General features: G+C 42.9%; 1 protein-coding gene across 4 annotated transcripts; it reads left to right on the plus strand.

Moving 5' to 3' along the window:
- The first annotated feature begins 178 nt into the window (after positions 1–178).
- Positions 179–13211, plus strand: apaf1 (apoptotic peptidase activating factor 1). 4 transcript variants are annotated; one of them, XM_058078302.2, is made up of 27 exons: positions 180–335; positions 825–1005; positions 1779–1968; positions 2036–2233; positions 2543–2732; positions 2835–2947; positions 5347–5478; positions 5707–5945; positions 6489–6656; positions 6738–6869; positions 6934–7047; positions 7119–7303; positions 7368–7494; positions 7570–7695; positions 7763–7903; positions 7979–8104; positions 8188–8334; positions 8404–8532; positions 9133–9258; positions 9324–9467; positions 9528–9653; positions 9731–9856; positions 11331–11462; positions 11537–11662; positions 11744–11869; positions 12150–12296; positions 12360–13211. In XM_058078302.2, exons 2-27 carry the CDS (start codon positions 862–864, stop codon positions 12507–12509), a joined length of 3804 nt encoding a protein of 1267 aa, XP_057934285.2. In that variant the 5' UTR covers positions 180–335; positions 825–861; the 3' UTR covers positions 12510–13211. The 4 variants fall into 4 exon arrangements, 2 of the variants coding, with proteins under 2 accessions (XP_057934285.2, XP_078643402.1); XM_078787276.1 differs by having other exon boundaries at positions 183–335; positions 817–1005; positions 2041–2233; XR_013625102.1 differs by lacking the exons at positions 7763–7903; positions 7979–8104; positions 8188–8334; ... (8 more) ...; positions 12150–12296; positions 12360–13211 and having other exon boundaries at positions 179–335; positions 7124–7303; positions 7570–7590.
- The last annotated feature ends 1844 nt before the right edge of the window (positions 13212–15055 follow it).

Genomic DNA, 15055 nt, shown 5'->3' on the forward strand with positions numbered 1-15055 from the left:
TGAATGAATATTAATTTCAATATAATATAATTGGTAAATAGCCTCCTGATTTCCAACAGTCTTTAAAGGCCTCACAGTCTGCCCAGTTACAAACAAGGAAAACGGATTACCTCATACATCACGTGATTTACTACTAACACACTATTGGTCAATCTCCCGCCGGGCAAGTTGTTGTTGTTCTGAACCAGGAAGTAGGCTGTCAGAATTGGGTGTGAGGCTGCAATGGCGAGTAGTATAATTTCGTTTTACTCTTTGTTTTTGTTATATAGTCATTTACAACTAGAGCTATATTGAGTTTTATAAATAACCTTCCCAGCTGAGAAAATAAGAAATTCGTAAGTATCCGTCATTGGCTACTTTCTTTGTTTCTTTTCAGAGAACGTGTCTCGACATGTAGAAAGAAGTGTTGGTTTAAGTTGTAAAATGAATGATAATTCAGTTTTGTTTCATTTTTTTGTTTGACAGGACAGTTTATATTGAGGGGATAAGTCGACTTATATCAAATAAAGATGCAAACAATTTAAAAAAGTTACCACTACTTGTTTCGCATATGCGTAGTCATGGTTTTCCTCGTGTATTTTGTTACACTACATGATATTTTGTTAGCGCTTAATGCTAAGATATGTATGAAATTTGTTTGCCTTTAATTGCAGTATAGCTAGCTAGGTTTTTCATTCATTGTGATACTTAGAAAACACAACTTCCGGAAGTTGCTAAACTTGTCACTATACATATAAAATTGCTGCATGAAACCAAATGGTTGTGTGACTAGAATCCCATTTTGCAAGCAGATAACACTACAATATGACCTTGCAGTATTAACGGTGAACTTCCTGCGTTGCTTCCGTGCACCGGGAGGAGATGGTGCTGGAAGAAGTTTCCCGGAGCTGCCTGCTTCGCTACCGCCGCAACCTGGAGCAGGACATCAAGCCCTCCTACCTGATGGATCACATGATCAGTGACGGCGTGCTGACCGGGGAGGAGGAGGAGCGCATCAGCACCATGGTTGGCCAAACTCACCATCAGTGGTGTCCAAAGTGCAGCTCGGGGGCTATTTTTTTTTTTTACCCATCCACATTCTAAAAATATATATTTTTAAAAACAGCAACAAGAATAAAGTCAAAATACTAAGAGAAAAAAAGTCTCATTAGAATTCTATGACATGATGTTGTAATATTACTTCAAAATATTACGTAAAAATAATATTTTATTAGCACAGAGTTCAGATAACAAAGAAAAAAGATGTTATATTATAAAAGTCATAATATTATAGAGAAACAAATGGAAAATTAGTAGGGGAAAAAGTTGTAAGAATAAAGTCAAAATATGGGAATGGAGTCAATATGATGAAAAGAACATTTACAAAGATTATTTAAGAAAAAAGTTGGAATAGATACTAATAAAAGATGTTATTTTATAAAAGTCATAATATAGAGAAACAAATGGAAAATTAGTAGGGGAAAAAGTCGTAAGAATAAAGTCAAAATATGGGAATAGAGTCAATATGATGAAAAGAACATTTACAAAGATTATTTAAGAAAAAAGTTGGAATAGATACTAATAAAAGGCTTTTTCACGTATATGACAAACCATAGATGCAGTTTTTTTCATGAAATATATGTGTACAACATCTTAGCATATTTACATGTGTTGCCCAACAAAATCTTTCACAATCTGGCCCTCGCTGGAAAAAGTTTGGACACCCCTGCTCTCCATGATCATATTTGTGTTTTACTCAAATTTGTGACTAATTCTTGAATCTTAATGACAAAATTCAGCCAACCAGGAAAGATCAGGCGGTGGCGCTGCTGGAGCTGCTCCTCAAGAAGGACAACAATGCTTTCATTTCCTTCTACAACGCCCTGGTCAAGGAGGCGTACGACGATCTGGCCAGTTTGCTCCACGGCGGCCTTCCCGGTGCCTCGCCTGAGTTGTATAAGGCTTCTTCAGATCGCTACTTATCCGACGGTGAGAAAACAACTTCACACTGCGGCGTCACATCATGTGTCATCTTAATTCCTTCCTCTTGTGACAGTCCAGGCAGTGCTCAGCGAAGGCGGGGTCCCTCAGAGGCCCGTGGTCTTTGTCAGCCGACCAGAACTGGTCAACCGGATCCGGGAGAAACTCTACCAACTTCAAAAGCAACCCGGCTGGGTGACGGTGTTCGGAATGGCCGGGTCGGGTAAATCTGTTCTAGCTGCTGAAGCTGTCAGAGACCAGCGACTCATTGAAGGTGAATAATTGGTGGTTGGACACACCATAATAATAATAATAATAATATGAATGTGAGTGTGAATGGTTGTTTGTCTATATGTGCCCTGTGATTGGCTGGCGACCAGTCCAGGGTGTACCCCGCCTCTCGCCCAAAGACAGCTGGGATAGGCTCCAGCACCCCCCGCGACCCTCGTCAGGAAAAGCATTAGAAAATGAATGAATGAATAATATAATATAATAATACTATTAAAATGCGTCATCATGTGAGAGTAATTTCTATGGACACCATAGATGACAAAAAGTGAGCAACAAACGTGTCCATGTACAGAGTCCTTCCCAGGAGGCGTCCACTGGCTGTCCATCGGCCAGCTGGACAAAGCCGACCTGCTGGTGAAGATCCAAGCGTTGTGCTTCCGCCTGGAGCAGAGCCTGGATTCCCAAGTCCTCCACCGGCCTCCCACCTCTTTGGACGAGGCCAAGGAGCGCCTGCGCTTCCTCATGCTGCGCAGATACCCCAGGTTAATCTTCACTCATGCTTGAATACTTGCAATAACGGCAGAATTCTGAGTTTTGAATGATGTGTATCCCCCCCACCTCCCACTCCCCCTGTGGGTCTCCAGGTCTCTTCTGATTCTTGATGATATCTGGGACGGCACAGTGTTGAAAGCATTTGATATCCACTGTCGCATACTGCTGACCACCAGAAATAGAAGCCTGGCTGACTCCGTTAGCGGTATGTGCTCTATTCCGCTTGCCTCCGCTCATCTCATCATCAAGTTCATCAAGTTCTACTTTCTAAAACGAGCCAATTCAAGAAACAATACAAGCAGTTGATGTTTGCTAAATACAAGGATGAAGAGTCTTCAACCAGTCATGGTGTGCCATATATATATATATATATATATATATACAGTGAAGAAAATAAGTATTTGAACACCCTGCTACTTTGCTATTTCTCCCACTTAGAAATCATGGAGGGGTCTGAAATTTTCATCGTAGGTGCATGTCCACTGTGAGAGAGATAAACTAAAAAGAAAAATCCAGAAATCACAATGCATGATTTTTTAACAATTTATTTGTGTGATACAGCTGCTAATAAGTATTTGAACACCTGAGAAAATGAATGTTAATATTTGGTACAGTAGCCTTTGTTTGCTATTACAGAGGTCAAACGTTTCCTGTAGTTTTTCACCAGGTTTGCACACACTGCAGGAGGGATCTTGGCCCACTCCTCCACACAGATCTTCTCTAGATCAGTCAGGTTTCTGGGCTGTCGCTGAGAAACACGGAGTTTGAGCTCCCTCCAAAGATTTTCGATTGGGTTCAGGTCTGGAGACTGGCTGGGCCATGCTAGAACCTTGATATGCTTCTTACGGAGCCACTCCTTGGTTTTCCTGGCTGTGTGCTTCGGGTCGTTGTCGTGTTGGAAGACCCAGCCACGACCCATCTTCAATGCTCTGACAGAGGGAAGGAGGTTGTTCCCCAAAATCTCACAATACACAGCCCCAGTCATCCTCTCTTTAATGCAGTGCACTCGTCCTGTCCCATGTGCAGAAAAACACCCCCAAAGCATGATGCTACCACCCCCATGCTTCACAGTAGGGATGGTGTTCTTCGGATTGTACTCTTCATTCTTCTTCCTCCAAACACGCTTATTGGAATTATGACCAAAAAGTTCTATTTTGGTCTCATCTGACCATAAAACTTTCTCCCATGACTCCTCTGTATCATCCAAATGGTCATATGCAAACTTAAGACGGGCCTTGACATGTGCTGGTTTAAGCAGGGGAACCTTTCGTGCCATGCATGATTTCACATCATGACGTCTTAGTGTATTACCTACAGTAACCTTGGAAACGGTGGTCCCAGCTCTTTTCAGGTCATTGACCAAGTCCTGTCGTGTAGTTCTGGGCTGATTCCTCACCTTTCTTAGAATCATTGAGACCCCACGAGGTGATATCTTGCATGGGGCTCCACTCCGATTGAGATTGACCGTCATGTTTAGCTTCTTCCATTTTCTAATGATAGCTCCAACAGTGGACCTTTTTTCACCAAGCTGCTTGGTAATTGCTCCGTAGCCCTTTCCAGCCTTGTGGAGGTGTACAATTTTGTCTCTGGTGTCTTTGGACAGCTCTTTGGTCTTCGCCATGTTACAAGTTAAAGTCTTACTGATTGTATGGGGTGGACAGGTGTCTTTATGCAGCTAACGACCTCAAACAGGTGCATCTGATTCAGGATGATACATGGAGTGCAGGTGGACTTCTAATGGGCAGACTAACAGGTCTTTCAGGGTCAGAATTCTAGATGATACACAGGTGTTCAAATACTTATTTGCAGCTGTATCACACAAATAAATTGTTAAAAAATCATGCATTGTGATTTCTGGATTTTTCTTTTTAGTTTATCTCTCTCACAGTGGACATGCACCTACGATGAAAATTTCAGACCCCTCCATGATTTCTAAGTGGGAGAAATAGCAAAATAGCAGGGTGTTCAAATACTTATTTTCTTCACTGTACATATATATATATATATATATTGACGCTTACTATGGTACCCATTTTGTCATTGGATGGTCATATCACCTTGTACACTCGGTACATGACAAAAAATTAAAACAAAAAAAACAACAAAAAAACTTTAACTACATTAGGAAAGCAGGAAGTGAACAAATGTAACAGTTACTGATTGTAAAAGTACCAGCTGGAGGGGTAGGATTTAATAAGCTTTGCTTCTTCCTACTCCTTTTGGACATGTGGAACTGTGAACTGATTATGGGATGCACTCAATTGTAATCTGATGCATGTTCAAATGAAATAAAACCATTACCATTACTTCGGTACGTGACAAAAATCAATACAAAAATAAAAAACATAATAAATAAAAATTAATAAAATACATTAAAAAAAATATACTAGGAAAGCAGGAAGTGAACAAATGTAACAGTTACTGGTTGTAAAAGTACCAGATGGAGGGGTAGGATTTAATAAGCTTTGCTTCTTCCTACTCCTTTTGGACATGTGGAACTGTGAACTGATTATGGGATGCATTCAATTGTAATCTGATGCATGTTCAAATGAAATTAAACCATTACCGTTACCATAAAACGTCTTTACGACACTGTTTTCCCAGGAGCTAAGTATGAAGTAGAGGTTGCTAGCGGCCTGGATGACAAAAAGGCACTGGAGATTCTTGCCCTGTACACGAGAAGCACACCTGAGGGACTACCTGAGGAGGCTCGGAGCATTGTGAGAGAATGTAAAGGTAATTGTATATATTAAATCTGGCATTAATAATGCAAGTATAAGCGGCCAAAAGGAGTTTCTCGGGGGAAGACCCGGGACATGTTGGGTAGACTCAACCAGGCTGGGACAGAAGTCTGGGCTTCCCTGGTTAGGCTGCTGTGCTCGCGACCCAACCTTGGATAAGCAGAAGAAGCTAGATCGCTAGATAGAAAATCTGCTAATAATTATTGCTAATTTCTCCTTACAGGCTCTCCTCTGGTGGTCTCGCTGATCGGAGCTCTGCTCAAAGAGAAACCCAACCGCTGGCGCTACTACCTTGCCCAGCTTCAGCAGAAGCAGTTCAAGCGTATACGGAAGTCGTCCTCGTACGACTACGACGCGCTGGACCAGGCCATGTCCGCTAGCATCGAGGTGCTTCCGGACGAACATCGAGAGCTGTACAAGGACCTCGCTGTGTTAGAGAAGGACGTCAAGATTCCTGCAAAGGTAAGTCCTCAGGAAGGCTAAAATGAAATAATAATAATAATAATAATAATATTAATAATAATAATAATAATATAAATAATAATATTAATAATATTATTAATAATAATAATAATAATAATAATAATAATAATAAATAAAAAATAAATAAATATAATTAAAAAAAAATTTTACATTTCCAGGTCAGATGAAAAGTCATTTTCATAAAGGACACGATAACAATAAAATGTTCAACATCAGGGGTGTCCAACATGCAGCCCAGGGGCCATTTTTAGTACACAGCTTGTTTTTTTTGGCCTTTGATGTTTTTGTGAAAAGTAGGAGAAAAAATGAGTGCTTGATTTGCTCACCTGCACAGTTTTAAAACGATTGGTTATCGGTATTATTTATTTATCATGTATCAGTATGACATCATAATTCCCTCATATGGGTCCAATAATTGTTTTGGACGCCTAAACATTTTTCATACTACTGATTGAATGCTCATATCTAGGTCCACTTTTTTCATCCATGTGACTCTCTGGGTCTCTTTGTCGGTGTTTCCAGGTCTTGGCGGTCCTGTGGGACCAGGAGCCGGAGGAGGTGGAGGACATTCTGGAGGAATTTGTCAACAAATCTCTTCTCTTTGTGGACAGTCACAACAGACCGTACTTGTACTACCTCCACGACCTCCAGCTGGACTTCCTGGTCGAGCAGAACCGCACCCAACTAGAGGTCTGAACGGAGGTCAAGTCTTTGTTTGTGAGTCTTGATGTGGATTTTATTAACATATGTGTGTGTGTTTTTCCGCTTCAGAACCTTCACACCAAGGTGGTGCGTCAGTACCAGCAGCACTACAGCAAAGCTCCGCCCACATCAGGAGATGAAGAGTGCCTGTACTGGATACGGTTCTTGACCTACCACATGGCTAAAGCCAACCTCTCCCAGGTAACACACACACACACACACACGCCATCCATATATGATGATAACAACTCCTCTTCAAATCCAGGAGCTCTTCACCCTCATGTTCTCTCTGGACTGGGTCACAGTCAAGGCCAAGATACTGGGTCCAGCTCACCTGATTAATGACTTTGTGGACTATGGACCCGTTCTGGATAAAAAGGTCTTAAATATAATATGTATGAAAGTAAATACAGAGTGTTTTTTTTTAAAAAAACATGTCCCCGTTATCAGAACAGCGAAGCGCGTGGTCACTTCCAGGAGTTTTTGTCCCTGAGCGGCCACCATCTGGAGCAGCGTCCCTTTCCCGATGTGCTCCAGCTCGCTCTGTCACAGCCGCAGGCCTCGGAGGTCTACAAGCAGGCTCTGCAGAAGGCACGGGACCAGGCCAGAAGTGGGAAGCTCTATTTTGATTGGCTGTAAGCGAGGAAGAAAGCCTGTTTTTGACCCACTTGTGATACTTAGCGAAGTTTGTATGTGTAGAAATAAGAACAGCGTGGAGAGTCTATCCCGTTTGGTGATCCAACCTCAGCAGAGTTCCGTCTACGCCGCCTGTTTCTCCCACGATGGCTCCAAGATCGCCTCCTGCGGCGCCAGCAAGACGGTCAAGGTATCCGAGTCGAAGAAACGACAATTCAGGAAGTCTGTACTCTTCTATATGATGTCATATCCCACATGTCTTCAGGTCTTTCGAAGCACTTCTGGCGAGAAGCTCACAGAAATTCATGCCCACGATGACGAGGTGCTCTGCTGCGCCTTCTCCCCCGATGACCGCCTCCTGGCAACCTGCTCCAGCGACCGTAAAGTGAAGGTAAAGCCGCCCTTTTTTAACTCTTAACTTTTATTTGTGAGAAGGAACCTTCTTTGCGTCGTCTCAGGTGTGGAACGTGGAGCGCGCTATGCTGCTGAGAGCCTTTGAGGAGGAACATGAGGAGCAGGTCAATCACTGTCAGTTTACCAACACGACCGGTCGCCTCCTGCTGGCCACCTGCTCCAATGACAACTTCTTGAACGTCAAGGTGCTCAGAACGCCACCAGCGTGTACGGTTTTGCTCAGGGAATTGACACGGTGTTTCCTTCCTGTTCTTGACAAGCTGTGGAACCTCAACAAACCTTCCTCGCAGAACACCATGTTTGGCCACTTCCAGCCCGTCAACCACTGCTGTTTCTCCCCTGACGACACCTATCTCTCCACCTCCTCCAACGACGGTACCGTTAAGGTGATTGACACTGTCACAATAATTAATCTTCAATGTTGCAAGCTTGGCAAAAACACATAATTTACCGCTTTGCGCCGACGCAGCTCTTTCAGGTGTCCTCCGCCAACGAGTGGAAGACCATCAACGTGTGCCAGTGGTGCACAGACGCCAGTGAAGTAGTCCCCGTCAAGTGCAGCACCTGGACCGGCGATGGCAAGCGTGTCGTGTGCGCCATCCGAAGCGCCGTTTTGGTGAGCGTTGTGCACATTGCTTCCACATAGTGATTGTGCTTCAATGTCGTGTGTGTGTGTGTGTGACAGGTGATGGACGTGGAGACGTCGCAGATGCTGTTGGAGATCAGACCGGGTCGTTTGAGCATGGTGCAGTACTGCCACGCCTGTCCCACCAGCAACCTGCTGGCCATCGCATTCTCAAACTACGCGGTGGAGGTACAACACCACCATCCATAGTATCACAGTATTGATTAATTGGTTAATTGGTTCTAGACCCGACCGTGATAAGTGAATTTTTGTGACCTCGGATTTATAAATCAAATATTTTTTTAGATAGAGCATAGAAAACCTGATCATGACCTTCTAAAATATGGTGGTTAATCCTTTAGTTTATTCAACAAAATATTCATTCATTCATTTTCTACCGCTTATCCTCACGAGGGTCATGGTGGGTGCTGGTGCCTATCCCAGCTGTCTTCATGCAAGAAGCGGGGTACACCCTGTACCGGTGGCCAGCCAATCACAGGGCACATATAGACAAACAACCATTCACACTCACATTCATACCTATGGACAATTTGGAGTCGCCAATTAACCTAGCATGTTTTTGGAATGTGGGAGGAAACCGGAGTACCCGGAGAAAACCCACGCATGCATGGGATTGAACTCAGGTCTCCTAGCTGTGAGGTCTGCGCGCTAACCACTCGACCGCTGTGCAGCCACATTACTATTTCAAAAGGTTGTAAAATGATTAGAGATAAAGGCCCGTGGAGGACCCACAGTTAGACAACTAAAAGTGATCCATGTCTCTTCCAGCTGTGGGACTTGGAGACCAATAAGAAAATGGCCGACTGCAGCGGTCACCTGAGTTGGGTCCAGCGAGTCCAGTTCTCCCTCGACGGCTCGCAGCTCCTCTCCTGCTCAGACGACCACACCATCAGGGTAAAGACGTGCTAAACCGTGCTTCGCCATGATCGTGAAGAAATGGAAACATCTCTTCCTTGCAGTTATGGGAGACCAAAAAGGTGCACACCACATCAGCGGTGCGCCTTAAGAGGGACTCTGACGTTTACTTCCGTGAGGGCAAAGCAGGAGGGGTGGAATCTGAGGAAGTGGTAATCTCGGCTGCAGACAACTGCAACAGGCTGCAGGTGAGTCGGCAGCAGATTCAAAGGTGCCACTGCGGTATATTTACGTGGGGTGTGTATCAGGTACGTGACGGCAGGGAAGGCGTGCTGTTGTTTCAGTCGGAGGAGAAGGCGTCGCGTATACGATGTACATGCTTGTGTCGGCAGCCCTTCGCTGTGGCTCTCGGTCAAGAAGATGGCATCGTGCAGGTTTAAAACAAAACAAAACAAAACATCATATTCAAATGAGTACAGAGTAACACTTCCTGGTCGTTCCTTCTGTCCAGGTGCTGGCCATACCCTCTGGTAAGGTGCTTGCCACCCTGCAGGGACACACCAGGACCGTGCTGCACTGCCAGTTTGTTCACGACGGCCAAACGCTGATCACATCATCGGAGGACACCACCATCAGGGTTTGTCCACGCTCACCTCGGGCCTACTTCACACTTAAAGCACCATGTGATTAGAAGGAGTGGGCCTGTGCACAGCAGCATTGCATGCACTCATGCATGCACATAGAATGACTCCATAACCGATAACCGACACATATCATCATAGAAATTAAATACAAGGACTGAAAATGGGCCACGATTCTTAAAGACGTGACTTTTAATTACCGTATTTTCCAGACTATACTAAGTTGCACTTTTTTTCATAGGTTGGCTGTTCCTGCGACTTAAACTCCAGAGCGACTTATACATGAAAAAAACTTGTTTATGTTACATAAACACTAGACACCTCTTCTGTTCATGTTTATTTTTTGTGTAGCTGAATAAGCATTCATACTCCAGTGCGACTTATGTATGTTTTTTTCTACCTAATTATGCATTTTTGGCCTTGTGCGACTTATACTCCAGTGCGACTTATGTATGTTTTTTTTCTACCTATTTATGCATTTTTGGCCTTGTGCGACTTATGTATGTTTTTTCCATATATTATGCATTTCTGTACTTGTGCGACTTATGTATGTTTTTTTCTACCTAATTATGCATTTTTGGCCTTGTGCGACTTATACTCCAGTGGGACTTACGTATGTTTTTTCTACCTAATTATGCATTTTTGGCATTTGTGCAACTTATGTATGTTTTTTTCTACCTAATTATTTATTTTTGACCTTGTGCTACTTATACTCCATTGCGACTTATGTATGTTTTTTTCTACCTAATTATGCATTTTTGGCCTTGAGCGACTTATACTCAAGTGCGACTTATGTATGTTTTTTTCTACCTTATTATGCATTTTTGGCCTTGTGCGACTTATACTCCAGTACGACTTATGTATGTTTTTTTTCTACCTAATTATGTATTTTTGGCCTTGTGCGACTTATACTCCAGTGCGACTTATGCATGTTTTTTTCTACCCAATTATGTATTTTTGGCCTTGTGCGACTTATACTCCAGTGCGACTTATGTATGTTTTTTTTCTACCTAATTATGTATTTTTGGCCTTGAGCAACTTATAGTGCAGAAAATACGGTAATTGCAGTCTCTCCTCTTGCAAGCAATTTATGCCAGTCGCCACCTTACACAGTAGAATACTCAAAACAGCTTCAAATAAGACTGGAAATAATCCACAAATTCAGGAAAACCCCAAGCTAATTTCCAAAAAAATGTGTTATTTGCTGTTTTGTTTGTTTCTCATAATATTGTGACTTCAAACATCTTTGATTGTATAATATTTCAACTCTATGTTATTTTTTATTCTCTTAAAATTATGACTTTTTGTCATTTTTCAGCTTTTAAAATATTCTTGTTTTATTAACTATGCATTCTTACATTGTCCAGCTGTCCAAGAATGTGCCATGGGCCGCACTTTGGGCACGCCCTGGTCTAGTGTAAATACAGTTGCAATTACTGATAAATTTGTTGGTGTGTGGCGCCCATGCAGGTGTGGAGGTGGCAGACATCTGAGTGTACCGTCCTGCAAGGCCACAAGGAGCAGGTCAGAGGCTTCTCTCTGCTCTCAAGCTCACATGCTGAGACAAGACTGCTGTCCTGGTCCTTTGATAGCACGGTCAAGGTGAGCACTTGCACACTGTTTGTCATTAAAATGTAAAAAAAAAAACAATGAGAAGTAATCATTCTCTCCTTGAGGTTTGGGATCTTGGAAGCGGAGAGAAGCTGCAGGAAGTGGAGGCTCACCGGGGAGCCGTCTTGTCCTGTCACGTCTCCCCAGATGGACGTTTCTTCGCCACCGCCTCTGCTGACAAGACAGCGAAGGTATCTGGAACTGACGTGGAGAATAAATGTGCTTTTTTTTGCCATACTCCACATGAATGAGTGTTGCTTCTGTGCTTGAAGCTTTGGCACTGCGAGTCCTGGAAGTGTCTCCACACGTTGCACGGACACCAAGACTGTGTCAGGAGCTGCCGATTTTCCTGGGATGGGCGCCGACTCGCGACTGGGGACGACGGCGGGGAGATACGGGTAGGTTTCCAAAGACTTGATACCGAATAAGATACCCTCTATTTGTAGAGATTATCTTCCAAGACCCCTGCGAACAGGACACACCTGTAAAATGTCTTTGAAAAATTGCCTTTCTTGGAGAGAGAGTGTTTTTCCACCAATATTTTAAAAAATTGTGAATCTGTGAGAATAATCATAATATTTAAAAAATATTTTTAAAAATTTAATTTTTTTTTAATTTAAAAAATAATTTTAATTCAAAATTTAAAACAAAAAAATTGTTCATTTGTAATTTTGCCAGCTGTGGAGCGTCAAGGAAGGCTCCTTGTTGAAAATTTGCTCACGAGACGGAAAGGATGGAATGGACTCGCTGCACGGGGGCTGGGTGACCGACCTGCACTTCTCTCCTGACGACACTCTCCTGGTGTCCACTGGTGGATACGTCAAGGTACGTTGACACGGACACCTCACACTTGCAAGTGTTTTTATTCGTCTTCGTGTTGTCATTCAGTGGTGGGACGTGGAGCAAGGCCAAGCCCTGCAGACCTTCTACCCGACAGGGAGCGCATTAAAGAGGATCCACGCGTCGCCCGACTTCTCCACGTTCGTCACCATCGACAACATCGGGATCCTCTACATCCTTCAGAGGGTTAGCAGTTAGCAGCTTCAACACCGGCTTCAACATTCAGCCACCAACAGCAGCGTAACAAAAGTTTACATCTATCAGGTCTTTTGGATCTTTAAGACGCGATTCAGTGCTTAATAACAGCATTTTTTAAAACATTAATTGCACATGAGGGTTTTTTTCCACTCTTTGTGAATTTCTTCTGAGCCACAACAAGTCATTAAGCGCTTATGCTTTATTTTTGTCATTGTGCGATTACACAGCTGCAAGTCATTAAGTGCTTATTCTTTATTTTTGTCATTGTGTGATTACACAGCTGCCTTTTTCTGTATGAGTATCGTTATCCAAATGATGTATAGGTTTCATGATAAATGAAAGCCTGTGATAATCATCCCTCTGAACTGTTTGTACACGTTTTCTATGATGAAATGACAGTTTAAATGGAGCCTTTTTATTTGCTGTAATCTATTAGAGATGTTCAATACGCTAACCTTAACCCCAAATACAAATAAGGACACAATTTGTACATGCTTTTGTTATTACGTGTTCTTCCAACTGGTGCTTCAAAAGTCCAATCACCATATTCCCTTCATCCTGCTCAGGATCTATATATATTGTTGTGATACTATGTGAGTGTAATGAACTTGATGAGCCATTGAAATAATCAATGTGTCATGTGCTATGACTAAATATGCTAGCTAGCATATTTATATGTGAGAACTCGAAGTAAAACTTCACCAGCAGACTTTAAGGCTGTTTCATGTGTTTTATTTTAATGCAATTCAATGTTTCATTTGTACAATAAAATAAGAAAAGTATGTGAAACAAGCTGACTAGAACACAGCCAGAAGCTAATGCTAAAGTTAGCAGCTGTTGGTTAGCACTGCTAAACGGGAAGTAAGAAATAGACCGGAAGTGGCAAATGGCGCCACATCGGCAGCAGCAAGCTAATGTAGCTTAATAAAAAACACCACGGTGTTGGAGGGTATAACAAAAGCATTTAGTAACAAAAAACAGATAAAACATAACTTTTTGTATCAACTAAAAGAACATAAGACCACAGTTTTTACACGCGCGGACAAACATGCACCGTGGGACAAGTACACAACAATTATGGACAGAGAAAACGCAAAGTGATACGACGGGAGAGAATGTAACACCTAGCCATTTTTTTCGAGGAGACATATTTGTGATCCAAATGCATTTCTTTTCAACGCATATTTTTTTAGATGCCAAACTGTTTACTTAAGTGATCCAAGCAAATAAGCGAAACTGCTTTCCTCATCACCGGAATTCGACCTGAACTCGGCTCACCGGATGAAGTGGCGGGGGTAAGTCACTTTGATTCACTACAATGCTGATGGAGATGTCACAAAAATACAGACAAGTAGACATAATGGCCGACGGTGAAGGTAGTGGACCAAACCATTTCGTGTTGGTATAGGGGGGTATCCGTCAATAGGGTAAAGAGATTGTTGAAATCTGACTATATTAAAAAAAACACAACCAACTAAATTTGTTCAATTAATTGTCCTAACTTTCCCCAACTTTAGGGGTGTAATCTTCCTTGACTTAAAACCGCAAATGGAAAAATAATTACTTTCAATCCCACCACAAGGAGGCAGTGTCTGCACAGGAAGAAGTAGGACACACTTGCGTGAACTTATGTGTGCCACCAGAGGGCGTAATTAGCCCACACACAGAGCCTTCATTGTGTTGGCAAGTACAAAAGCTCTGCAAAAGACTCCCTTTTATTCCCCCCTTCTCCTCCCCCCCTCCATATGGTCCCCTCTCAGGATGAGTGTTTGTGTGATTTGCTGCCCTTTAAAGTGCTCTTGCAGCAGCAGTGTGGAACAAAAGTAAAAAAAAAAGAAAATATATCAACAGCCAGGACTGTTATCTGTTCTATGTAAAGTGCATTGTGAAAGCCTAAGCAGTTGTTATTGTGAGTCAATATTGCAGCATTGGTGCCATTTCAAACATTCTGCTTCCCTATCATTGAAAGTCAGTATTGGTGTAAAAAAAAAAACCAACACATTGAGAGCGGTTAGGCATCCTGTTTAACGCGGAAGTAATCAATACAACGCCACAATGCCTCGCTAATGGAACAAAGTTTTGTTTTTTTTCCCCTATGTGGAAGCCGGAATTAAACACCTACATTAACCAAAGGCAGTTAGTCGACATGCATGCGTGCTGCTTGCTCCGGAAGCTGGGCGCAGTTCAACTTTTCTCTGTAGTGCGGCAGTTTAAGTTCAGGAGAGGAGCGAAGGGAGGGAGGCACTGAGGCAGAGAAATGGCACTGGGCCCAAGGGCACCGTCCTGAAAAGTCTGCACCCATTGCACCACTCAAGCTAGCAAAACATCAGCAGCAGCTGAATGATGCGTTCGTGTGTCTGCTCACACATATAATGAGGTCTGCGTCCTGCATGTGACCTTTGACCGCCCACGGTGTCAACACAACACACTCCCCTCTACTGGTTATAAATTGGCACTGCAATGCAGTCCACTAACAGGTCTGCTTCCTGTGTGTGTGTGTGTGTGTGTGTGTTGGAAATCCCGACAGTGACCCTGACAGGAGCAGG

The sequence above is a fragment of the Doryrhamphus excisus genome, linkage group LG2, assembly GCF_037039965.1.
Source record: "Doryrhamphus excisus strain RoL-2023G ecotype Guam linkage group LG2, RoL_Dexc_Guam_v1.1, whole genome shotgun sequence".
Classification (NCBI taxonomy): domain Eukaryota; kingdom Metazoa; phylum Chordata; class Actinopteri; order Syngnathiformes; family Syngnathidae; genus Doryrhamphus; species Doryrhamphus excisus.

Coding starts and splice junctions, on each gene's coding strand:
- apaf1 (XM_058078302.2), top strand. CDS start 862: ATGGTGCTGGAAGAAGTTTCCCGGAGCTGCCTGCTTCGCTACCGCCGC. Junction 8,335..8,403: donor CCATCCGAAGCGCCGTTTTG/GTGAGCGTTGTG, acceptor TGTGTGTGACAG/GTGATGGACGTGGAGACGTC. Junction 9,654..9,730: donor AAGAAGATGGCATCGTGCAG/GTTTAAAACAAA, acceptor CCTTCTGTCCAG/GTGCTGGCCATACCCTCTGG.